The sequence below is a fragment of the Puma concolor genome, chromosome E1 (assembly GCF_028749965.1).
Source record: "Puma concolor isolate L17-30 chromosome E1, mPumCon1.1.hap2, whole genome shotgun sequence".
Classification (NCBI taxonomy): domain Eukaryota; kingdom Metazoa; phylum Chordata; class Mammalia; order Carnivora; family Felidae; genus Puma; species Puma concolor.
Window position 1 is genome coordinate 29,862,294 of NC_141680.1, and position 24,634 is coordinate 29,886,927.

At 51.2% G+C, this 24,634-nt stretch overlaps 1 protein-coding gene across 2 annotated transcripts; it reads left to right on the forward strand.

The window, feature by feature from the left end:
* The first annotated feature begins 174 nt into the window (after nt 1-174).
* Nucleotides 175-23,583, forward strand: SEPTIN4 (septin 4). Of its 2 annotated transcripts, XM_086686855.1 has the most exons (14): nt 175-1,756; nt 2,401-2,445; nt 3,696-3,703; nt 16,923-17,216; nt 17,596-17,689; nt 18,133-18,219; nt 18,724-18,847; nt 21,767-21,901; nt 22,014-22,131; nt 22,220-22,321; nt 22,508-22,604; nt 22,693-22,855; nt 23,019-23,118; nt 23,373-23,583. In XM_086686855.1, exons 1-14 carry the CDS (start codon nt 190-192, stop codon nt 23,430-23,432), a joined length of 2,994 nt encoding a protein of 997 aa, XP_086542981.1. In that variant the 5' UTR covers nt 175-189; the 3' UTR covers nt 23,433-23,583. The 2 variants fall into 2 exon arrangements, with proteins under 2 accessions (XP_086542981.1, XP_086542982.1); XM_086686856.1 differs by lacking the exon at nt 3,696-3,703 and having other exon boundaries at nt 2,401-2,446; nt 16,916-17,216.
* The last annotated feature ends 1,051 nt before the right edge of the window (nt 23,584-24,634 follow it).

Consider the following 24,634-nt stretch of genomic DNA (forward strand, 5'->3'; position numbering starts at 1 on the left):
CTTTATGACATCACCAGGCAGGTAGCTAAGGGGACTATTTGAGACACTCTTAGAATAACAGCCACTTTTGTGGGAGTACAACAGCAGCAGCTTTTAAAGCCAAGGGTAAACATTCAGACTTCATTAGGATCCTCAATACAAGCCAGCCAGTAAAATATGGGATCTACCCAGAGGAGCTCAGTCTATCGGATGGTCAAGACAAATAAAACTGGGTCCAAGGTAGCAGTTTCAGCACAGAAAGGGTCTGAGGTTACTAACACAACCCCTCAGCGGGGACAAGGATATATGATTGCCTCAAGCTCACGAACCGCTGCAGCCCCCCGAAGTCCTTCGCCCCATCGAAGATCAGAAGCTGGGCATCTCCCCTCTTTCCATTCAGCATCAGACTATCCATGTTCTATCTCCCCCCAGTCAGGGCCCAGTGGAACACCCATCCCTCGAGGAAGCGAGGCCCGATCAAAATCAGAATCATACCGCCATCCCTCTATTCATCGAAAGATCCAGCAAACTCAAACATCAGCTTCCCATGCTGTCCAGACACAACGGAATGTTAGCCCATCCAGAGAGGAATCAGCACGAAGAGGGGCTGAGAGCAAGCCAGGGCATGACATCAGTAATCGCTACTCATTAACCCCTGATGCCAAATCCTCTCGCCGGTTGAGTTTTGTAGACCAGAAGGATAACTTACAAATCTTGCAAGAAGACCCACCCTCCAAGGTCCAGTACCCACAAGGGGTCAGAGTTCCCCGTAGGACTTTGGTTTACCCAAAGGATGAAGCAGTCCAAACTGAACCCATACAAAAGGGTTTGACTGCTACTGAGATCAGATCTCCAAGAAGACCCTCTAGCCCAGAACATAGCAGTGGCCGAGTCAGTGCAGACTCTCGGACAGCCCAAAGAAAGATCCCTGGCCAAGAGTGTGAAATGAGTCATCCCGGCCCAATTTACACAGAACCCAAGACTTTGCATAGGAATATGAACTTGGAATCATCCCTCAGACTCTCTATCCTAAAGGATTTGAGTGGTGGACACCGAGTTCCTAGGCGTTCAGATCCTGAGACTATCCCTAAGCAGTCTGTCTACACTGACACGAAGACCTCCCCAAAGAACTTAATATCATCAGAAGTAGAGTCCAACCTGAGGTCCTCAACTAGAGGAGATGGCGAGGTCAGCCGCAGGGTCACCATCTCTTCAGCGGAACAGTTATACTCAGCTCCCCGTGTGACATCTCGAGCAGTGTCTGAGAACCCCCACAAATCTATGTTTGTCACTCCAGAACCCAGCTATAAGCAGCACACCCAAAGACCCTCAGAAAGTGTCTGCATGTCCCCAGGACCTGCACTCAGGTATCCAGAACCCTCCCCAAAGCCCTCGGTTCATGCAGAACTGGAACTGACCCCTCGGCCCTTACCCCCTCGGGCCTTACCTAGGTATGGACCTGACTGTTCATGGTGGGCCTTACTCAATCCTGAAGTTGAAACATTCCAAAGCCGGCCGACAACACCTGATTTTGAGTCTAAGTCCCCTCTTCCCCCAGACCCTTTATTGTCCTTTTTTGAAATGGACTCAAGTCCTTTCTGTGAGGAAATGATGTTCCAGAGAGAGAAGGCAAGTCCATCACCACCACCATCAGCAACACCACCACCACTATCACCACCAAAGGAGTCTCCAAACCAGGCACCATTGAGGGAAATGCCACAAGCCCTCAAGCAGACCTCCAAACAACCCATTCAAAGGTTTAGTGCTTTCTTCTTGGGTATGTGAAGAAGCAGACTGCCCAGGTGCAGCCCCAATTTAGTGAGGTGGGACATTGGGGTGGGTAGGAAAGTCAGTCCCCTTCTTCATTCTGGGCCTCAGAGCTGCTCTCCTGCCAGTGCTCAAGCTAAACCTTGAGCCTGTTGCCCCATTCCTTCCCTGCCAGCTTTTTTGAGCTCCAAGCTAATGACATCAGTAACGATGCTTGGGCAGGCATCAGGCATTGATTCTTCCAGGCAACGCTGCTTAACCTTTCAATGGAAAGTAATAGAGAGTGGTTTTCAGGGTAGGAAGCGCTTCCCAAGAATGGAGATAAAGAACTGAGTTGGGACTAGGGCTGGTTAGGGCTAGTAAAGAAAATAAGGTTCTCAGGTAAATATTCTGACAACAAAGTGGAGAAGGTGAAGCACAGATACGCTAGGACCTAGACTTCCAAGAGGGGAAAGGCATTAACAGTGGCACAGAGGGTGGAGAAAAGGGTGGGGCAGGATTTAGTCCTAGACTGCAGGGGCTTCTTGGAGAGGATCAAGGGCTGAGGGCACCTTTGGATGGAGAAATGTAGAGCCTAAAAGGGAAATGTTAAGTAGTGGGGAGAGAGGTGTACATCCCACAGTGAAAAAGAGCAACAATTTCTGTTACTTTCAGATGTGTCTGAGGAAATGTATAATCGTGTCATCTGGTGGCTAAAAGGTCTGTGATTTTCCCTCCTGTGGGTCCGTTGTTGGGGTTTGGGAGGCAGGAGGACAGGTGGAAGGATGACCGCTATGTATCTACAGAGCTAGGTCTATTAGCACCACACATACTAGAGGGTTGACTATAATTCCACTATTAGAGTCATTCCTTTGGGACTTGGAACCTTTTTCATTTTCGAGAGCCTCCTTTCAATGGGAAGTAGTCATTTCTGAAATGGAGAACAATTTAAGCCTATGCCTTTCAGTTTAGCTAGTCTTACCTCTCGTGATTTTTAACCCCCTCCTCCCCACCCCCCCCAAAAAAGTCACCAAGACAAACTACCTGTTTCACAGTCTTACTCAGGGTTTACCCTGCCCTAATGTAGGTTGATGGGTCTCCTCTTGGGTCTTGTGTCAGAACTCTCCTCAAGCCCCCTTGCCCAGACTTGGGAGGTATTTATTGGCTGCTTCCCAGGCACAATCTCCAGGGATGTCCAGGCCTCTGTCTTGAGGCCATCAGTGGGTCCTGTAGCCAACTCTAGAATCCTTAAGTATCCCCAGGGCCTCGTGACGCCCTTCCCCCCTTTGTACTCTTGACCTCTTTGGTGGAGAGAGAGGGGACCAACCCTCATATAGTGAATATTAGTAACAAAGAGTTCCTGCCTTGAATGTTGTGGCCCAAGATAGGCTTTATTCCTGTGAGCATGAGGGAGGCCAGGGCTCTGGATGAGGAAGTCCCTAGGGAGGAGAGAGTCCTGTGAATGCAATCCAGTCCCAACCGCATGAGCTATCAAATTGGCAGCAAAGAGCAGAGAAAGGCGTCCCTGCCCCTCAGAGAAAGCAAAGCTCTATAAAGCTGAGGTTTAGTAGTGTGGACTCTGGAGTTATAGTATTAGGTTTGAGTCCTGTGTCTAGTATTTTTTCACTGTGACCTTGGGTAAGTTATTTTATTTTTCCAGTTGTTAGTTGCCCCAACTGTCAGTGGGAACAATGGCTACCTCTAGGATTTAGAAGAGGACTAACCAAGCTACTACATGTACAGCACTTAGCATGGTGCCTGGTAACAGTGAGTCCTCAGTATTTACTGCTGTAAATTTACTAGCTGTTGCTATTTGGGCCACTTTCACTAGAAAGGATGTTGGGCCAGGTTATGCCAAAGTCCACCGGAGATCTTTAGTAAAATTCTCTTTTTCCCTTCCTGTTGGTACTCTCTGAATTCCATTTGCTGTCCCTTGGGAATGCCTGACTTCTACTTCTCCATTATGACAGATGAGGAGGTAAGAACACTGCTGGGAAGTTACTTCCAGTTTTCCCATGCTCCCCCTTATCCAAGTCTCTCTCTTAACCTCTCATGGAAGCAGGAATGGAGGGAGACAGACAGAACTCTCCCTATAGTTGGGCAAGTTGTTCACTGCACAAGGGTACCTAGCAGAGAGGGCAAGTGGGGGCTGAAATCTAGCCTGTGTTCTACTTGCCATGCTGTGCACTTGGCGGGGTAGGGGGAGCTGCATCTCCCCAGAAGGAGATTTGCACAAAGGTGATCTAAAAGCTGTCTGGGAAACCATACATTGGATCAGCCCCCACTTGGCTCTCCCCTCTTCAGCCTAGGGCAATCCAGAAAGGGAACACTTTTCTGGGTTACACACTATTTGAGTCCTCAACTTGGAAAGGCACAAGGTAAACTCTGCTCTCAGCAGCCCTGTGTCCTGAATTTGGCAAAGAGTGTCCTGATTTCAGAGTGCATTATTCCTATAACTACTTTAGTTCTTCTTAGCCCATGTTTGATAAGATAGTCTGAGCTCTTCCTGCCTCCATTCTTTCTCTTACCCTATCTCTCCCTTACCTAGAGCCTAGCATGGCTTTTAATGGGTCCCATCCATAGGTTAGCCCAGGATGGACAGTTAATTACAGATAGAAAACAAATAAAGGAGGTGGAGCAGGACAGCCTGAGCTCAGATGATGGAACAGCTGAAGGGGAGGTGCCAAAAATGTGGCTGCCACTCCCTCTGCCATGGCTTCTTATTCAGCCCCATGCCCTGAGCTCAACTGTGGGTGGGAACAACTACATTTAGAGATCACCTCCACGAGAGACAGTAAATCCTTCTCTCCCTCTTTCCTTTTGCTCTTCCTTCCTTCCTCCCTCTCTCCCTTCCTTTCATAAACAACTTCATTCAGATGCCTAGCACTCTGCTAGGCACTACTGGAGAGAGCATTGAAGCCTCAGAACACACACATTCTTTGGCCATGAGAAACTTACCATCTGGTTTGGGAGATAAGACATGGACAGGAAACATTTAAACAACAATATGAAATAGTTTGTGCTCAAATGTCCAAATAAATGCAACAGACTGAATATGTGCTCTTGGAGGAACTTTGGAGAGAAGGAGTCATTAGGGGATGTGTGTGTGTGTGTGGGGGGGGGGGTGGTCAGGTTACACTCGCCTTCTCAAAGCTAGAGATAGCTTAATAGCTAGTCTCTTACCTTTGGGAAGGGGTTAGTGTTTTCCCTCATTCTGGATATGACGGTTTTGACTGAGAAAGTTCTTCCCTTTTCTCCCCCATCCTCACCCCCTTTCTTTGTGCATCTTGTTTTAGTTTAGAAAGTCAAAAGCCTTGGCAGCAGAACGGCTCCTTCCCAAAATAGCTCTTATCCTGTCTGGATAATTGCAGCTCTCCAGCCCTGTTCGGCGGCAGAGCTGCTCCCCAGAAGCTGGGAAAAGAAGCTGGGGAGAGACCAGCTGGGCCTGCTGGTCTTCTCTGGCTCTTTGGAAGTGCGGTGTCATGGAGGTGGGCCAGGGACTCCTCACAAACCATGAGAGTGCTAGGCTTTCCCCAGCCTGTCCTCCAGGCTGAATGGCCAACAGACCTTCCCACAAAGAGACGATGGTGCTAGTGTCCAAGGCCTCTAGTTCCTCCGATCTGGGAATGGTTGACTGTAGAGTCTGTTCCAGATTCCATTCCTGGCAGGAATTCTCTGGTGGCCAGCCACAGCTCCTGGCTTGTGAACAGCAGCATGTTTGTTGTTGAACTTCACAGGCCCTTCTGGGTCCATAGTTGAGGATGGAGCCTGATTCAACCATCTCTCTCTCTCTCTCTCTCTCTCTCTTAAGTGTCAGTCTCTTCCCAAGTGGCTCCTCAAGGCCCTTTTGTCTAAGGAGCAGGGATTACAGATGCTTCTCATCCTTGGATTGGTAATTTAGGGGCTGGAATCTCCCCAGAGAAGGTTATGCTGGAATGAGGGAATCATTCCTAATGATTTTGTTTTTTTGTATCAAGACTAGCAGAAGCTCAACAGGAAGGTCTTGAGGGTGCCCTATGGTGTCAGCTGGGGCTGTCTTCCCACACGGTCCTGGGGAATTCCTTGGAATAAAGCAGCCCTTGATGGGAGGGGCTTCAATGCTCCGATGGATGGAGCTGCCTTGGCCCTAAGAACCTTGTCCTCAAAGCACCTAACCTACTTGCCCTTGCAAATGACTTCTCAGGCTGTCAGCAGACAAGGTGGTTTACTCCCTTCTATCTCTATCAATTATGCAAGAAACCAACTCTGGAAAACAGGCCAGGAAACAGGGGAGGCCATCTCAGTGATACCTGAGGCAAACTTCAGTGTCTTTAGAGTGACCTGTCATTTGGCCCCTGGGGGATGGTATGGCCAGCCTCCTGTTGGCTTTTGAGTCTCAGGGAAGTTTTGCTCAGACTTCCTCGACAGAGAAAAATCCAGAGTCCAGGAGGAACACAGGGAGTCTCTGCATTCATGGGAATGTTAACAGAATCCCAGGATATGGGCTGTCTGAAAGGAACCTTAGAACCATCTTTCCCACTCCCCTTATTTTCTCTTGCTTTGTACCAAGGCTTATAGTTGAGAGGAGAGAGAACTGAAAGAATGGAGCAGAGCTGCTAAAAATGGGGCAGGGCACCTCGGGAGGCTTTTCATAGCAGCCTGACCCTTGATACCCAGCTTCTTTTCGTGTCAGATGGCACCTTGTTCATTTTCAGCTACCATGGGCAGCAAAGTCCAGAGCTGGATGGGAGGCTGGTAACCTCTGACCCACATTGCTATTCTGGGGACAGGCTAGGTTGACCCAACTCAGGGTTTGCCTGGGATGTTCCTGGTTTTAGCATCCTGTGTCCTGGGACCCCCACCAGTCCTGGGCAAACTAGGACAAATGGTGACCATAGGACAGGCTAAAGTGCATTATGCCTCAGCAAGAGCCACTGGAAGCACAGGGCAGGGGGGTGATGTCCTGCCTTCACTGTGAGATCTGAGCAGATTGCTCCCTCTGACTATAAAATGGGGGCAGGAAAATCCTATGCCCCTCCCTTGTGGTCGATGGTAGAACTGAGGCCAGAATCCCTTAGTTTTTTACTCTTCTCAGAATGATCCCACATAGGGAAGAACCTGCCACATTTATTTTGGACTTTCTGGTGTATTTCCAGAAGTTACTTGGTTCCCTGCTTGGAACCCATCTCCAACATTCTATGTTTCTATCAGAGAAGTTTGGTGGTGTTTGAAATGGTGGGGTTTTCAAGTAAGAGGAGAAATAGCAGGCCTGGATAGATTAGGGAGCTTGGCCTCAGAGAGCAAGGAAGCATACTTGGGCGAGGGAGAAAATCTGTAACACAGAAGCCACCCTGACAGCTGCTCAGCCAGAGGAAGGCTATCCTGAGTGACGAAATGACCATGTCCCTTTACCCTCTTCTGCTCAGCTGCCTTTGGCCCAGCTGCCATGAGGGGAGAGGCCAGAGACAGCTGCACCTTGGGGGCCAAGTGCGCCCTTGAAGGAAGGGGACAGAATGTGAGGCAGCTCCTGAGAGAAGCTCAGGCTCTGATGCTGAAGGTGGGAGGGCAGGGCCAAAGTCATTTCCTTGGCACACCCACCACAGGCAAAGTCATTTAGCTCCAAGAGTCTCTATGATGGCTGTTTTTGGGAATTCAGCTCAGTAAGTCTGAAACCAAGACTAGTTTTTTAGAGATGGCGTGGGGTTCAGCTGGAGAAGCTGACTCTACAGTTGGTGGCAGCATGGTCATTCCAATGTCACTTTAGTCAAGGGCTCTTTTCCCATCCCTCTACACTATTACACATGCACATTCCTAATTGTTTGTAGAGAAAGCATTTGAAATGGTCACAGTGAGGGGCGCCTGGGTGGCGCAGTCGGTTAAGCGTCCGACTTCAGCCAGGTCACGATCTCGCGGTCCGTGAGTTCGAGCCCCGCATCAGGCTCTGGGCTGATGGCTCAGAGCCTGGAGCCTGTTTCCGATTCTGTGTCTCCCTCTCTCTCTGCTCCTCCCCCGTTCATGCTCTGTCTCTCTCTGTCCCAAAAATAAATAAACGTTGAAAAAAAAAATTAAAAAAAAAAAAAAAAAGAAATGGTCACAGTGATAGTTGCTGATTTGGTGTTGATAATTTTCTCATTAGCTGAGATAGTAGCTACCACTCATTTTAGTGCCTGCACCATTCTAAGTGTGTTACCTTAGTGAATCTTCACGGCAACCTTATGAAGTGAACTTTTGCTCCCCATTTTGCAGAGCTGGCTCATCAAGACTGAGAGTATTTTAGGGAGCACCCTGCCCCAGGGATTCATATGTGGTGTAGAAACCCTTCTTCCATAGCCCCATCTTCCTGGAAAGTAACTTAATCAATATTTCAGCAGCACCTTCAGATATCACAAAATATGAAGGGAAAGGTTTTAGTGAGGGTAACATTTGTGTCTTTGCATGGAAATTACAAGGCTGGGAGATGAAGTATGAGCTGGCAAGCAGCCAGAATGAAGGGCAAGTTATGGATGGGTCAGTGAGGCCCAGAGCCTCAAGGCTTGTCTGTGCTCCAAAATCAGAGTGGAAAACTAATCAATGAATCCTTTCAGTCAATTCATATTGATCAGACACCTCCTGGGGGCAGAGTCCTGGGCATCCAGGAGGACATTATATCACATGTTCACTGAATTGAAGTGAGTAGAGGTCATACTCGCTGTCCTTGAGGGGCTTATGGTTAGTTTGGAAGAGAAAAGTCTATAGATGGGTCACTTGAAAGAGTGTGGACATCAAAGAACAAAACAAAGTCCAGTGAAATGAGTTAGCAAAGCTTCTAGCATGGAGGCACTTGAAGGGTAAAGTCCAGGTACACACAGGTTTCAACTCCAGGTAATGAAGACCTTTGATAACACACTGCCCAAAGATTGAAGGGCAGTAGAGTCAGTTTTTAGTCGTGGGAAACTTTTAAGAAGATGGGATGTAGGGTGGGGGCTCTTGAAGGGGGTCACACACCAATGCATATGTAAGTCTCTTCCATCTCTCAGCTCCTGTGCCCTGCCCTACTGCAGAGAAGGTGTTGGAAAGGCCCTCTGGCAGGCCTCTGGCAGGCCTCTGGCACTCTACTGGCTCCAGAACTGCCTCTTACCACAGCTAGACAACAGGTGCCAGGAAACAGTGCTCCCTGACATTACCACCCACATTTCATGCCTGATCCAGGATCATGAGACACTGGGGAACATTAGGGGTGGGAGTGAGGTTGAGGGTATTTTGGTTTCTTGCCTTTGCACAGAACTTTCTGGACAGGCTGGCTAAGCTTTCCTTGAAAGACACAACCCGGTAATAGTTCTTTGCCCCTACCAGAGCTCTCTGACTATATCATCAGTGACTCATCACCTCTGGGGGAAGGGAGATACAATTAGTTCTTGTGCCACTTAAGAAAACTCTGCTACTGAGAGGCAAAAGTGGCCTTTGCTAGTCATGCAGATCCGAAATCCTGATTTCCTGTGATAATCACTCTTTATTCTTGGCTTTTGAACCTGGACCTTGACTTTGCCCAAGTACAGAATCCTTATTTAGTTTGGTGCCACACAACCTTCACCCATGGGTAGGCAGGAAAGATCCAATGGAGGGGGCCAGGAGTTTTTCCACATAGACCATGCTAGCCTGACCTAAGCAGAGGGACCTCCTGATAGCAGACTGGAGGTGTGTGCTGATCTGAGTTCCCAGAAGAGTCATCCCTTGTGCCAAACAAAGTGTTCATTCCCCAGACCCTTGGCTTGAAATCCCCACTCCAGCAGTGCATGGGAAGTTGTACTCTAGTCAAGGATATCATTTCCTGTTGGGATGTTGAATTTCAAGGAAGAGTGAGACTCTAAGGACTGAGGGGTACCTGAGGCAAGGTTGGCCAGTCCACATGCTAACTGGAGATGGGGAGGAGCACTCAGTGGTCAGTGACTCATACAAGGGCAGCTATATTTTGGCCCTGCTTCTGACCAGGTGTCAGACGCTACCTGCACCATCACAGAACACAAGAGCTGGAGTTGGGGGGAGTCCAATTCTCTCTCAGTGGGGGAAAAAGAGGCCCATGAAGGAGAAGGGATATTCAGGCAGTGAGCTAATTGCCAAAGCTGGTATGGGGTCCTAAGCCAAGGCCAAGTTCTCTCAGAAACTCACAGTGCTTCAGAGTTAGTATGCAGGATTTATGTAGATGGAATGGCTCAAAGTCTGTCTTTAGCTTTTACTTCACCCAACATGCCTCATGTTGGGCAGCTGATGTAGTGATTACAAAGACACTGGTGAGCATCAAGACCCTAAGAGTCTTGGTGTAGAGATGAGTTCCAGTTCCAGTCCCAGGCCTCTCTTTGGGGCTCACTTCCCTCAAAACAAGCTGGCACCAACATGCCTCAGGACACACAGGGCTTGCTGGGGGCCAGGGCAGCTGGTGCCAGAGCAGAGTTGGGATTCCAGCCACAGCTGAGGATGAGCTAGCTGGGCTGCCTTCTGAGACGTGTCTGTGTCCACACTTGGACTACAACCAGGACTGGGGGGAGGAGGGAAGTACACTTGAGGAAAACAAGGGTTTGTTTGTGATGGGGCCTGTCTTCCTTGACATAGGTTTTCTCCCCTCGGCCCAGCACTCCCAGCCCAGGCCATGCAGAATGCCAGTGGAAGCACTCAAGAAGCAGTCTTATGAGTGCATACGTGAGTGTTAGTGGCCTATAGCTAGTTCCCAACAGTGGGGCTTTGTGTAGTGAGTTTGATGTTCAGGTCTGACGGCAGCAGCTGCTGCTACTTCTGTAGCCTTCCAATAGCCATTGGTTTCTCTCTAAAGAAACTCTTTCATGTCTTTGTTTTCCTGAGTACAGCTTCAGATCTCTTCATCTACCCCAGGCCTTTTCCAGGAAACTCTCTATACATTCAGATGCTCCCTCTTATCTGAGCCAAGCTGCTGGCGATATCCTAGTTTAATCCCCTCATTTTCTGGTGTGGGAACTGAAGTCCAGAGAGGTAAAGTGAGTTGCCCAAGGTCACCCAGCTAGGAAGGTTCCTCCTCAACTTGCTAGCCCATGAATGCCCCTGATTTCTTTAAGCAATGGCACTCCTTCCGTCCTTCAGTCCACCAGTGCCAAATATCTAATAATGTCTCCAATAGCCATCCCATGTTTTCCGAACGTGTTCTCCTCTGTATACCTAGGCCCCCCTCCGTCCCTCTGCTAAGTTCTAACTTGATCCCAACCATGACCACTGGTCACAGATCAGACTGAAATAGAGTAGGCAGGCTTCTGGGTGTTCTACCAATAGAGAGGGCCATGTCTGTGGACCTGTTTTATTCAAAGTGTATTCAGGCAAATCAGCATGCCCTGGAGGAGAGTTTGTGGGAGTCAGGAAGAGGCATACTTCTGGAAACTTTCACAGAAGCCTGACCAGCTCAGCCCTGTATTAGCTCGGAAAATCCTCACCAACCCCCACCCTCTAAGCATCTACTTCTTCCTTGCTGCTGCTGACCCTTCTGAGCCTCTAATGCTTCTAAAGCTGCTGAGGCATCTGTCCCCACAGCATCTCACCTGCTTGCCCAGCATAGACTGGCTCACACCTGGGCTGCCACTTCCCACTTCCCTCAGCGCCAGACAAGACTCTACTGCCCCATAAAGGCCACTCAGCCTCTTCCCTTCCACCTTTCCAGCAGATGATCCCTGGATAATTTATGCAGCAAATCCTCTTTAATCTTTAATCTAGGGTCCTGCAGGAAGGGAACATTTTGTCTCTTCTTCATAGCTTGGGTAAAGGTAGAGAAAGTCTGACATTCTACCTTAGGAGGTGTAGAGGGGGTAGGGACAATCAGTTAACTTGGACATCAGTTAGGTTCATTTCCTGAAAACCTTCGGTAACTAATGGAGTCTCTCCCGACTCGTGGGGCAAACCCCTCTCCTTCGAAAGACCTCTCCTGGGGATGCTAGGTTGGCCTTTCCCTTTTCTTGGGGGGTTTGCTCAAGCCCCCACGGTGATGCGTTGCCTGAAGAGGCTACTCTTAGGGGCTGAGTAAGGAAGAGCCAGGTGAGCAGTGCTGCGCTGTCCTGAGCGCCTCTGCTCATCCGGGGGGGTCACGGGCTGCAAGGCCCGCCTCTCCCCGCAGCCAGCCGCCCGCCGCCGCCTTCAGCTTTGCAGGCGTCCGCGCCTCAGAGGGCAGGCCCCGCCCCAGGGCCGACTCGCCCCGCCCCCGGCCCCGCCCCCGGCCGGTCCGCACTCTGGGCGGCGGGCGGGGGCCGGCGGTCCCTCGAGGTCGGCTCGCAGCTCCGGCCGCGGGTCGCTCGGACGCTGTCCCTGCGGAGCTGGCCCGGCCCGGGCTGCAGCCATGGTAAGGCGCGCGGGCGCGGGGCAGGGCCGGGGCGCGCAGGGCCCGCTGCTCCCAGCGGCTCCGCGGGGACCAGCGGCGCAGCAGCCCCGGCTGTGCCGGGCGGGAGGCGCTGTCTCTGGCTGCTGGTGGTGGACGGCGTTGCGTCGCCGCTTCCAAGTTTCTCGCTCTGATCCGAGCAACGGCGGAGCGGCCCCCGAGGGCTGGGGTGCTGTCCGCGTTTTGGGACCGGGGATTGGGTCGGTGCTGACGGGAGGTGGGGGGGCCCGCCGGCAGAGACGCGCGTGTTAGGCTGGGGAAGGCGCGTCAGCGACACGCGGAGGTGAGGGTCCCCCGCCCTTTCCTGAGTCAGCTGTTACCTGGATGACCCCTCCTCACCCACCTACCCTGGGCTCAGGGGCAGCACCAACTTCCTTGGGAAGACACACAGAGGAGGCCTACAAACACTGCCTGCCTCCCGGAGAGGGATGGTGAGACGCTTGGGCCCTCCTTCCCGCAGCCTGGCAAAGGGCATCTCCTGGCTCTTCCCACAGCGCCCTCTACCCAGGGACCCCTGAGAGAGGGAAGCCTAGCCTACCATCCTACCCTTGGGATCGTCTATACATCACTGCCTCTGAGACAGGACCCATGGGGAAGCTTCCTCCTGCTGCATCCTACACTACCCCAAACCAGGTCCCTCTGCAGTGGTGGGGGTGGGGGAACTCATTCCTGCCACCCGCCTGTACTGGAAGGAGAGATACTAACCCCAGTCAGCCTCCTGGATACCCCCAGGTAGGAAGTTTTGATGTCTGACTGTAAGGGTGCCAGCTCTTCTGCCATCCTTGCCAGAGCCTGCCACAAACACATTATGCTGGGTGTCAATGCCTCCAGGCCCCATGCCAGCCTCTCCTCCCAGGTTGGAGGCCCCCCAACATTTGCCCACTGCATTAGGAGGCACAGGCTGTTTACAATAGGAGGAGATCCATGTCCAGCCTGTGGGGCAGGATGTTGGCTGTGGGCAGCCTCCAGAAGGGAACTCCCTGGGCCCCATGGAATCAGAAGCTTCCAGGTCTGGAAAGGCCAACCTTTTGGGCTTTTGTCTTTCAAGCTGTTTCCAGGCTGAGGCCCAAGCTTTGGCTAGGAAGTCTTGGTGACTCTGTGACCTTCCCCAGAGGGGGTTCCTGGGAGAGGCCAAGTGGTACTGGTCTTTATCCCTGCCCCACTTCCCTCCACATGGGTACCGTCACACTGATTGTTCCAGTGATAGAAGCCTGGGGAGAACTGACTGTCCCCATTGCCAAGCCCAGCAGGGACCAAGAGGGGCTTTTCTGCCACACACTAAGTTCAGTTCAGCTGAGGTCTTGGTGCTTTCAACTTGGCTGAAGCCACCCTCTAATTAAAAGACATCCCCACCATCACCACAGTCCTCAGCTTTAGGCCTCTTAGGCCGAGTTCTTAGGCTGACTGATTTATGTCAAGCCAGACTTCTCTATAAGAGGTCTCTCTGTGAAAGGAGATCAGTGTCCCAGCCACTATGGAGGTCAGTGGGTACAGTGGGGAGAGCTCCCCAGCCTCCCCTGGAAACCTCCCCTGGGGGTTTTAGTTTGCATGGGAAAAGAATGATAGGCCAACATTAATAACAGTCCTATGACTTGAGATGTACACTCTCTCTCCTCAGCTTCAAAACAGCTTGAGTTATCTCTCCCCAGCCTTCCTGGGAGGCAAGGAAGGGCCATTCACAACTGGACATTAGAGGCCTGAAATTAAGACAATATTCAAAATCACGAAGGTTTCTGGACAAACCAGAAACACTGGCCTCCTGATTCCCAGTCAGGCGCTCCATCTGCACCCTTCCAGCCAAGCCCTTCAGTTTGTCTCCCACCTAATTGGCAACTCTGAAGCCTCTGGGATGCCAGCCTCCCTTTGGTCTCTCAGAGAACGAGTGCTAGCAGCTCTTCCATTGACTCTCTAGAAGCAGTGGGGTGATGGAAGTGATATGGGTCCCCATGAGTCAGAGGTCAGGTATCCTAGGGTGGGAGGAGTCCTTTTGTGGCTGGGACTCTGCAGGGAAATCTAGGGGCAGATGTCTGAAGAGACTGGGGTTCTCTGCTGGAAAACACAAAGGGACGCTTAGGAAGAAAAGCAGGGCTGTTCTCATGAGAACATATTTCTAGGGGATTATAGGACATCCCACCCTACTTCAGCACTGCTTAAAGTTAAGGTGAAAGAGATTGGAGTCCTTTGACAGTGGAGTCTCCTGGGTGGCTGTCCCCGTGTACTGATGGGCCAGGTCACCTTGGGGACAGCTCATGACCCTCTGGCAGGCCTCGGTGCCCTTGGGGGTTAACAGGCCAGGTGGATCAAGAGCCTGTGCTGCAGACAGACTCGGGAGGCTGGTGCTGTGCCCACCGGGGTAGGCAGCGGGCAGGCGTCATGAGACAGCCAATCAGAGTTGGAGGGGACTGCAGAGAGACAGAGTGATCCTGCTGCAGCCGAGCTGTCCTTGGAGGGTGGGAGCCAAGGGAAAGGGAGGAGGATGGGGTGGGGAACGACATTCCACAAGCTGTTTTGGCCCCTGACAGAGACAGGGAGGGGGGAGGGGGGCCAAAGAGAAAGGGAAAGGAGCAAGCCAGGAAGCTGGATTACAAGAGCATTGAGACCAGGTTGTTTCCGTGTGTGAGCAACTTTTCCTGGGGGATAAAATTAGACCTAGAGCTTGCCGACAGGGTATCTGAAGTGTGGGAGGGACATGGACCATTCACTGGGATGGCAAGGTAGTTCTGTCCCTGAGGACAGGACTGAAGCTGGGGTAAGGTGCTACCCTGGGAGCTGGGGGTGGGGAAGGACAGGCAGCAGGTGAGGAGGAGCCTAGTGCCTGACGCCTTGTCTAGGGCCTCTGTGGGCCGCTTCCTGCTGACAAGTAGCCAGGACTGGCAGGGAGAATGATGCTGGGTTCCTGGTGACTTTTGGAAGACTGGATGGTAGGGGTCCCAATCAGGGCCTTCCTTTCTCTTTTAACTGCTGCCCCTCTGCTCAGTGCTCCTGGGGAAACCAGGTGGAACACAGTCTTCTTTCTTCCACCCTGACCAACTGCTGGGTCACTGTGGGGTCATGCAGAGAGGCGGGATTTCCTGGAATTCCCCAGACTCTAGCTGCCAGAAAACAGGACCTGTGGGACCCCACCCTCCTCAGTCCCATCTCTTCTCTGTTGCATATAATTAATTGTCCAAGCCGGGACACTTTTGAGAGTGAAAAGGGGCACAATTAATCATTATGCTGCAACAACAAACAAACTGAGATGTACAGTTGCTCCATGGGATCCCATAAATACTTTTGCTGAGAAGAGCCTGTTAGGTCAGGCTTGCTTCAGGACACCCTCTTTTGGTCACTAAGCCCCCACATGCTGGTTCCAGTTTCAGTCTAAAGGGCCTCTTTCCTCCCCTCTGTCCAGGCAAGCCTTGGAGATGATGGCTATAAGCAGGTGTGGGGACTTGAGAGGTGACAGCCTAGAAGTAGTTCTTAGGGGACTTTTCCCTGTAGCCTCTAAATCACTTCCCTCTAGCATAAACCTGGCAATGTGTATGTCTTCCTCCTTCAATTCTTCCCTTTGTAAAAAGGGGACCTGCAGAAGACTGTGGCCATCTTCTCTCTCTCCACCCTGGCCGGGTCTCCACAGTGGTCCGGGATAGCCCCCACTGGCTTGGCCAATCCCCAGGGAGTGAGTCAGCCTCTGAAGCCAGCCCTTGTCCATTGTCTGGAGGTGGCATGTGGGTATTGTGAAGCAGAGCTGAGCCCAGCACTGCCAGGCACTCCACAAAGGGGACTGGCCCCCAAAGGAGAGAGGAAGTTTTAGGGTCTAGAGTTGGTGGCAGGAGTGGGGGGAAGTGGCCTCTCTTCCAGGTTGGGAGATGGGGTGGAACAGGTCTCTACACAGAGCCAGTCATTGTTTGTCCACCCCACTGTGGTTCACCATTGGGGCCAGATCCCTTCCTGCGTGGCTGGCTGAATCTTACTCGAGGCAGAGGGGGCAAAAGACAACCGATGGGTGCTGTCTCCTATGTGTCCCTCACAGGTAGGGGCTGTCAGCAGCCTAGTGTCCTCCCATCCTCCCTCACTGGGTCCCTTCCAGCTCCCTTCTACCCTGCACTCAGCATCCACTGGCGGGTTTGCCCTAGTCTCCTGGGGCCTACCCTCAGGCTCTGGTGTGGCACAGTGTCTGGAATAAGGGACAGAGGTGTCAGATCAACTGTACTGAGCTCCGGGCAGTGAGCCCTGGAGAGTGAGCACCCCCAGTAGAGTCTGCATCTCCCTCCCAGAGCTCACTGACCTGCAGTGACAGGAGGCACAGGGCCCTCTGCTGGCTCTTGATTTACCTGGGGCTGGCAGGTCCCTTCTCCCCTCCCTACTTCCCTCCTGCCCCTGTCCCATTCTGACTGACTCTCTGCACTGTCCTTGGATCCTGAGCCCGCATCCTCGTCTCAGTTCTAATGCCTCTGTTGCTCCCCCTTATTCAGTCTGACTTCCTGGCCTTTAGGGCATTCACTGGCCTCTGGCTTGGCCAGACCCCCCAGGAAGGGCAGGGCAGCAGGCACCCTGTCAAGAGGGAACATCAGGACTGGAGCTTCTCTGATCCCAAGAACAGTTGCTGCCTGCAACAACTGGGGGCTGCCTAGGGCTGCTCCAGGACTCCAGGGTCTTTCCTGGCATCTCGGCTGGGGAGGCACATGAGCAGGTGAGGGAGGAATGGTGAGCACTTCCTCTGGCTTGGCTGCTAGTGCAGTTTCTTTTCCCTTCTAACCACAATCACTTTCCTCTCTCTCCCTCTCACCTTCTCTGGACTTCCTCCTTCATTCTTCCCTTCATGCCACCTACCCACTCCCCCCCATCCTCCCACCACCTCCCCTCCAACCCCCAGATCAAGCGCTTCCTGGAGGCCACGGATGACACAGAACTGAACAAATTCGTGAAGGATTTCCCAGGAAGCGAGAGCTGCCACCAACCAGAGGCCAAGACCTGGGTGTCCAGGCCCCAAGTTCTGGAGCCAAAGCCCCAGGCCCCAGACCTCTACCAGGATGACCTGGAGTTCAAAGGCCCCTCGTGGCCCCAGCCCTCTGACAGCCAGCAGTACTTCTCTGCCTCAGCCCCTCTCAGCCCCTCAGCCCGACCCCGCAGCCCATGGGGCAAGCTTGATCCCTATGACTCCTCTGAGGTAGAGCCTCCAGCCCTGTCTTTGCCTTTCAGTGGGCTGGTGCTGGAAGACCCAGGGAGGGAGCAGAGAGATCCCGAGTGTCTGTGCACGTATGTGCATGTGTGTGTATAGGTGTGCACATATGCATGCATGCATGTTGAGCTGGGGCCTCTCCTGTCTAGTGTCAGCACCAGTTCTGCGGTGTTGGCCCCCAGGTGCATTGGAAACTGACTATCAGCAGGGGCAGGAGCCCTGCTGGTGGCCCCAGATGGGGCCTCAAGGGAGTATGACACCATTCCTCTAGGGCTGGGGCAAAGACCTAGGAGGGAGGGAGAAGGTGTTGGGTCCTGGGACCCCTCCTGCCTCTCACTCTGACACACTCTGCCTTCCTGTCCATTAGGATGACAAGGAGTATGTGGGCTTTGCGACCCTCCCCAATCAAGTTCACCGAAAGTCTGTGAAGAAAGGCTTTGACTTTACCCTCATGGTGGCAGGTAGAGCTGGGGAAGGGCTGGGCTAGGCAGGGGGTGTTTCAGGTGGGGCTGGTATGTATTTGGGGAGGAGGTATAGGTAAGGAAGGAAGAAGCAGCCAGCAGCCATGCAGTTTTGCAAAGTAGCCATGAGCCATGGGTGGCCAAAAGTGTGTATGTGTGTGTTGGGGGGAGGGGGGTTGAAATGGTACAAAGAACACCTGACCAACAGTTTTCTAGTATTTGCCTTGTTCTGTGTGACCTTGGGCAACCTCTTATCCTCACTGAGCCTCATTCAAATAAGAAGGCTAGACAAGCTGTTTTCTCTGCTTCCTTCTGGCTCTACAACACTATGGTTCAGTTGGTCTCTTCCCAATTTGATGAAAAAGCAGCTCTCTACACACCTTGTTCTGGTGGGGTTGCCTTTTGGCTATAGATCTTATCTTCTGTCCTCTCTCGCCTGTCAGGAGAGTCTGGACTGGGGAAATCCACTCTTGTCAATAGCCTCTTCCTCACTGATCTGTACCGGGACCGGAAACTCCTCGGTGCTGAAGGTAAGGCAAGGAGAGGGGCATGGAGACTGGCATGCAGACTTGACTTGGGAAATCAAACTCATGCCACAGCCTGGGGGCTGGGGCCTTCCCCAGCATGCAGGAAACCATGGCTTCCTAGAGGGCCTTGACGGCATCTCTCCATAGGCCTATCTAGCCTGGCAGCCCACCAGCCAGCTCCCTAAAGATTTGGGTGCTGAAGCCAGGCAGGGACCAGAATCCTGCTCTCTGAGTGAGTCTCTGACCCCCAAAGGATTCCAGGAATCCAAGAAAAGAGCCGGGAGCAGAGAAGAGGCTGGGGCCAGAGCCAACAGCCACCGGCATTTCCTGTGTTGGGAAATGTGCTCCTTGCTGGTTCCCAGAGAACAGGCCCCCAGGCGGCCTGGGGTGGGAAGGGGGGCACTGTGGATGAGGCATTCTGGGCAGCAAAGCTGATTGGGGTGGGCGGTTTGTCCTGACTGGGCAGGTCCTTGCCCTTGCCCTGGTCTCAGTTTCCCTTTCCTGCAGAGCGGATCATGCAAACTGTGGAGATCACTAAACATGCAGTGGACATAGAAGAGAAGGGTGTGAGGCTACGGCTCACCATTGTGGACACGCCGGGTTTTGGGGATGCAGTCAACAACACAGAGTGGTATGTCTGACCACGCACAGCCCCAGCTGCCCCCTTCCCATTACACACACACATACGTCCACGGATGCACACATAAGCACAGACATAGCCACAATTGTCAGGAGTTTATGGCCTTTGAGCATGCCACCACCCTTTACAGGGCAGCTGAAGTGAGAGGAAAAGAGTGGGAATAGAAGATCTTTTTTTGTTTATTTTTTCCTATTTATTTATTTATTTTTAATTTACATCCAACTTAGTTAGCATATAGTGCAATAATGATTTCTGGAGTAGATTCCAGTGATTCATCCCCTATGTATAACACCCAGTGCTCATCCCAACAAGTGTCTTCCTTAATGCCCCTTGCCCATTTAACCCATCCCCCCACCCACAACCCCTCTAGCAATCCTCAGTTTGTTCTCTGTATTTAAGAGTCTCTTATGTTTTGACCCCCTCCTTGTTTTTATATTATTTTTGCTTCCCTTCCTTTATGTTCGTCTGTTTTGTATCTTAAATTCCACATACGAGTGAAGTCATATGATATTTGTCTTTCTCTGACTAATTTCACTTAGCATAATACTTAGCATCTTGCAAATGGCAAGATTTCATTCTTTTTGATTGCTGAATAATACTCCATTGTGTGTGTGTGTGTGTGTGTGTGTCTGTGTGTGTCTGTGTGTGTCACATCTTCTTTATCTGGGAATAGATGATCTTTAATGAACTTTCTGACTCTGACCTAATGTACTTTCTGTAATGGGGGTGAAGACACAAGATAAGAAAGAAGAGCCTCAAAAAAAGCAAACACATGTGGAAACATGTAGCACAGGGCCAGACATCTAGTAGGGGCTCAATAAACACCACCTCCCCTCCTTCCTTTTCTTTCGCCAGCAACATTTTAGGTGCCACAAACAAGTTTATTAAAGGGATGAGAGTGCACTGAGGGAGTGGTGAGGAGGAGAAAGAGGAGGCAAAGGGTAAAAAAATAGGTTGAACTTTGTTTAAATTCCAGGCGTCCTCTAGGCTACCTTCCAGAAGAAGAGGTGGCTTTGCCACATACCCCATCATCCTTGGCTTTATTTTTTCAGAAACTGGAGGGATGCTTAGATAATGGTCAGACCTAAATGAGTAGATGAGAAGGAGGATGAATGATAAAGACAGGAGAAAAGGTGGTGCCCTTGATGAAGAAGTTAGGCAGGCAGTGTTAAGATGGCTAGCCCAAGAGTTCAGATCTTGGGTCAGCATACAGTAACTGCGTGGTCTTCAGCAAATGACTGCATTCCTGTTTCTTCAGTTGAAACATACTGGCCCTTACCATCTTATCCAGTTGATCTGAAAATCACCCAGAATGATGCATGTGAATGTGTATTAGCAACTAAAGTAGGGTGTCCAGGTGGCTCAGTCGGTTAGATGTCCAACTCTTGGTTTCAGCTCAGGTCATGATCTCACGGTTCATGAGATGGAGCCCTGTGTTGGTCTCTGGGCTGACAGTGTTGAGCCTGCTCAGGATTCTCTCTCTCCCTTTCTCTCTCTCTGCTCCTTCCCTGCTCACATGCATGCTCTCTCTCTCTCTCAAAACAAATAAACATAAAAAAACCCCTAAAGTAAAGGGTTGTTTACATTATACCTATTATAATTGCAGCACCAGTACAAAATGTAAATGCAGGGCCCCTTGGTTAGAATGACTAAGAATTTCAAGACAGCCACAGCAGAGAAGTAAACCAAGCATAGGCCCTTCTGAGATCAGGACCTGGTGTTGATTGCACAGTTTGCATTCCCAGAAAGCTGACCCTGGGTAATTGCCTCACAGACTCATCAGACTCTTACAGACCTTTCTGTGCTCTGAGTCCTCAGCACATGCTTTATCATTAAAACATGTGATTTTCAGCTCAGCACACTGGTTCATCTTCAGTTTCAGTGTCTTAGTCTTGAGGGGAGGGCCATTTTTTCTTATATTCTTGCCACAGCACTGTGCTGGCACATGGTACATGGTCTCCTGATGTAAATATTCCTGATGGATCGAGGTGGCCTCCGTGTCATCATCACCCTTTTTACTCTCGGTATATGCCTCAGTACACTGGGCTTGCCATGACACTGTACCCAAACCAGCACCTGGTTCGTACTGTAGCAAGTATCACCCTCTCCTTCAATCAACCTACGTACCTTTCCTTTCCTTCCACAAGAATAATCATTTCATTTGCTTGGCACTTCACAGTATACAGTGCACCTCCACATATACTTTAGTCAACAAGTAGGAGTTTATTGAGCATATACTAGGTGTCCAACCAGTGCTGGGCATTTTAAGGGATACAGAACAAGTATGAATCATCCTTGTCACTGAGAGGCTTATGGTCTAGTGTCAGCGGGGATGGGAAGGGTTGGCAGCAGTTCTCTAACATATGTGTCAGTCAACTTCAGTTAGTAAATAGGTCAGACAGTGTAGTGGCAGACACAGAGACAAGTCAGAAGGCCAAGTGTGTATATGTATACATATATATTTACAGTGTGGTGGAGAGAAGGGGAGAATAGTGTACATAGATGTACACTGGAAGGAGCCTTCATGGAAGGGTGGGTTTAGAGTAGAAACACATAAATAAAGATTCTGAGGCTGGACTGTGAACCTGACTGAGGGCTGTCCTGGCTTCCAATTGGTGTTCACCTGCAGGCACCTTATTCTTATTGGTTTGTTTGGTCACCTAGGCTTTTTTCCTCTCATCAAACTAGCATTTATTGAACTTTGCCTGTGTGCTTAGTCTGATTTTCTATTGGGACATGTCAGATGCACCCCTGTCCCACCCAGGGACCTCCCTGAAGATGTAGTAAAGCAAGCCAGGGGATAACAGAGTCTTGAAAACACTGCTCAGGATGTGGGCTACTCTGTAGTCCCAAAGCTCACGAGGCAGCCCCCACTCCCACAGTTTCTCTGCTTGTCTGTCCCTGCTCCAGCTGGAAGCCTGTGGCAGAATACATCGATCAGCAGTTTGAGCAGTATTTCCGAGATGAGAGTGGCCTGAACCGCAAGAACATTCAAGACAACAGGGTGCACTGCTGCCTGTACTTCATCTCACCCTTCGGCCACGGGTATGGTCTGAGCCTGAGGCTCCCAACACTACCAGGTGCTGCCAAGGGAACAGGCTGGGAGCACCAGGGCAGGGCTGCCACTAGCAGGTGGTCACAGATTCCTATCTCCCAGGCTCCGGCCATTGGATGTTGAATTCATGAAGGCCCTGCATCAGCGGGTCAACATCGTGCCTATCTTGGCTAAGGCGGACACACTGACCCCTCCTGAAGTGGAGCGCAAGAAACGCAAAGTGAGGGAAGCCGGTGGGGGGAGGGTAGCAACTGGGCTTCTGGAAAGGATGGGGTCCCCAGAACTGTGGGCCCTCATGTGTTTGCCAGATCCGAGAGGAGATTGAGCACTTTGGAATCAAGGTCTATCAGTTCCCAGACTGTGACTCTGATGAGGATGAAGACTTCAAATTACAGGACCAAGCCCTAAAGGTGGGGCTACGCGAGGGCATCCCTTTCCATCTTGTTTCTTCTGGGCAGAAGAGGGAAGTGGAATTCTATATAAGGGGTGGGAGAGCACGCTGCTTTTCTAGAGTGAAGCAGAAAAGATAAAGATATAGGTGAAAAAGAACAGGTGAGAACAGGGAGTATTGACCAGGCACCCTTAACTTCTTCCAGGAAAGTATCCCATTTGCTGTAATTGGCAGCAACACTGTGGTAGAGGCCAGAGGGCGGCGAGTTCGGGGCCGTCTCTACCCCTGGGGCATTGTGGAAGGTAAAGCATTGAGCTGGTGACCTGGGTATCTCCTTGCCCTCAGTGGCTCTCCCAGTGCTCCTGGTTGACCCCTAGCCTTGCTGTGCAGTGGAAAATCCAGGACACTGCGACTTTGTGAAGCTGAGGACAATGCTGGTGCGTACTCACATGCAGGACCTGAAGGATGTGACACGGGAGACACATTATGAGAACTACCGGGCACAGTGCATCCAGAGCATGACCCGCCTGGTGGTGAAAGAGAGGAATCGCAAGTATGACCAGAAGCCAGGACAGAGCTGGCAAGGGTGGGGATCCCAAGCACAGCCTTGAGTGAGACCAAGCCCTTCCTTTGTTCTTCTACAGACCCTGGGCTCAGTCCAAGCAGGTGCTGGGGTCCCCCTAGCCTTACCAACCCTCCTTTCCCCTTCCCCTCAGCAAACTGACTCGAGAGAGTGGTACCGACTTCCCCATCCCTGCTGTCCCACCAGGGACAGATCCAGAAACTGAGAGGCTGATCCGAGAGAAAGATGAGGAGGTGAGAGCAGTGTGGGGTGGTAGGGGTTGACAGCCTGGGGGCAGTCCCTGCTTAACTATAAACCTCAGTATTTCTATCTGGGTTTAATGGTCCATTAAACCACCTGGACTTGTGGTTTAATGGTTCTACCCAGGGTCTCCATCACACCTCTGGGCTTCCATGGCCCTGGCTCAAGGGATTAGAGCTTGGGGGCACTTTGTTAACACTATAGGACTCTCTAAAAGGCCCCATTTTGATGGGTGTGCCTGTTCCAGCTGCGGCGGATGCAGGAGATGCTGCACAAAATCCAAAGACAGATGAAGGAGACCCATTAGCTGGCTTTCAATCCTGGATATTTAAATCTCCTCTTCATCCTGCCCAGGCCGGCCCGTCCCAGCACCAGCTCTGCTCAGGCCCCTGCAGCTACTGCCACTTCGCCTTACATCCCTGCTGCCTCCCCAGAGACTCAGAGGAAATAAAGTTTAACAAATCTATGGCTGCCATATGGTGTCACTGTCTGTATTTTTACCATCCCCTGGAGACCAAGAAGATCCTAGGACCCACTTTTGAAAGGGTGCTGAAGGAGGGTGCTGGTTTCTGGCTTTTAGTAGGGAAAACTTTCCTTTCCTATGACAGGTTTCAGTCCCTGCCTAGAATCCAATCTGGCCTCTCCATCACACTGACCACAGCTCTATTATCTAGGGCCTGATCCCCTCTTCATCTTTCCCACATACAGTAGTTTCAGTTCTATAGAAGATTTGGATCTGAAATCTGCTCTTGGGAAAACATGGTATTACCTGCATGCAGCCTCCTGACTTCCTTTTTTCCCTGATTTGGGGAAAGGGATATACAGAATTAAACTCTGCACTCTAGGAAGCCTGTGATACAACACTGAACAAATACGGAAACCCTTGTGATCTTCAAAAACTGTAGTAAGTGCTAGGAGTAAAGTACAATCGTTGTCCTGGACGAGTTCAGTAGTCATTTAACAAATATTAAGCACCTGCTAGGTTGCAGACGCTGTTCTAGATCCTGGAGTTAAAGCGAACACGGGCAAGGTTCCTGTTTTGCTGGAATTTACCAGCTGTGGTAAAAGTTCCAATGTTCTATAAACAAAGACACGTGAAGACAGTTTTGTCCCCAGGGGCTAGTATTAAAGCATTCAGGCCAACTCCCAAAGTGAAGCTATCGGTCGAGAGTCTGAATCAACGGTTCTCCATTTAGGCTGGGTTGGTGGTGTCGCACGGCCACGGCGACCTCCAGCGGCCACCTTCAGCCATGCTGCCTGCTCTGGTTCCCCGGGGCCGGGGAGGGAGAAAGGGAGGAGCGAAGAGCGGGGTGAGTCCTGTTCCCACTCCTTACAGACCAGGAGGTCGCAGCTAGCTAGTGGCAACCTGAGATCCAGATTTCATCTCTCACAAGTGAGAGATCTTTACTCAGGACTGACGGCACCATGCAGGTCCCGAAGGACGGCAGGGTCGATTCACCGATGCAAAGTGAGGGTTGGAGGAACCCGTCAAGATGCAGAAGAGAGGAA

What these genes read in the sequence shown, in the direction of transcription:
- SEPTIN4 (XM_086686856.1), top strand. Translation starts at nt 190, where the DNA reads ATGGTCAAGACAAATAAAACTGGGTCCAAGGTAGCAGTTTCAGCACAG. An exon ending in CTTTACCCTCATGGTGGCAG is followed by an intron (nt 17,690 to 18,132) that starts GTAGAGCTGGGG and finishes CTCGCCTGTCAG; the next exon opens with GAGAGTCTGGACTGGGGAAA. An exon ending in TACAGGACCAAGCCCTAAAG is followed by an intron (nt 22,322 to 22,507) that starts GTGGGGCTACGC and finishes AACTTCTTCCAG; the next exon opens with GAAAGTATCCCATTTGCTGT.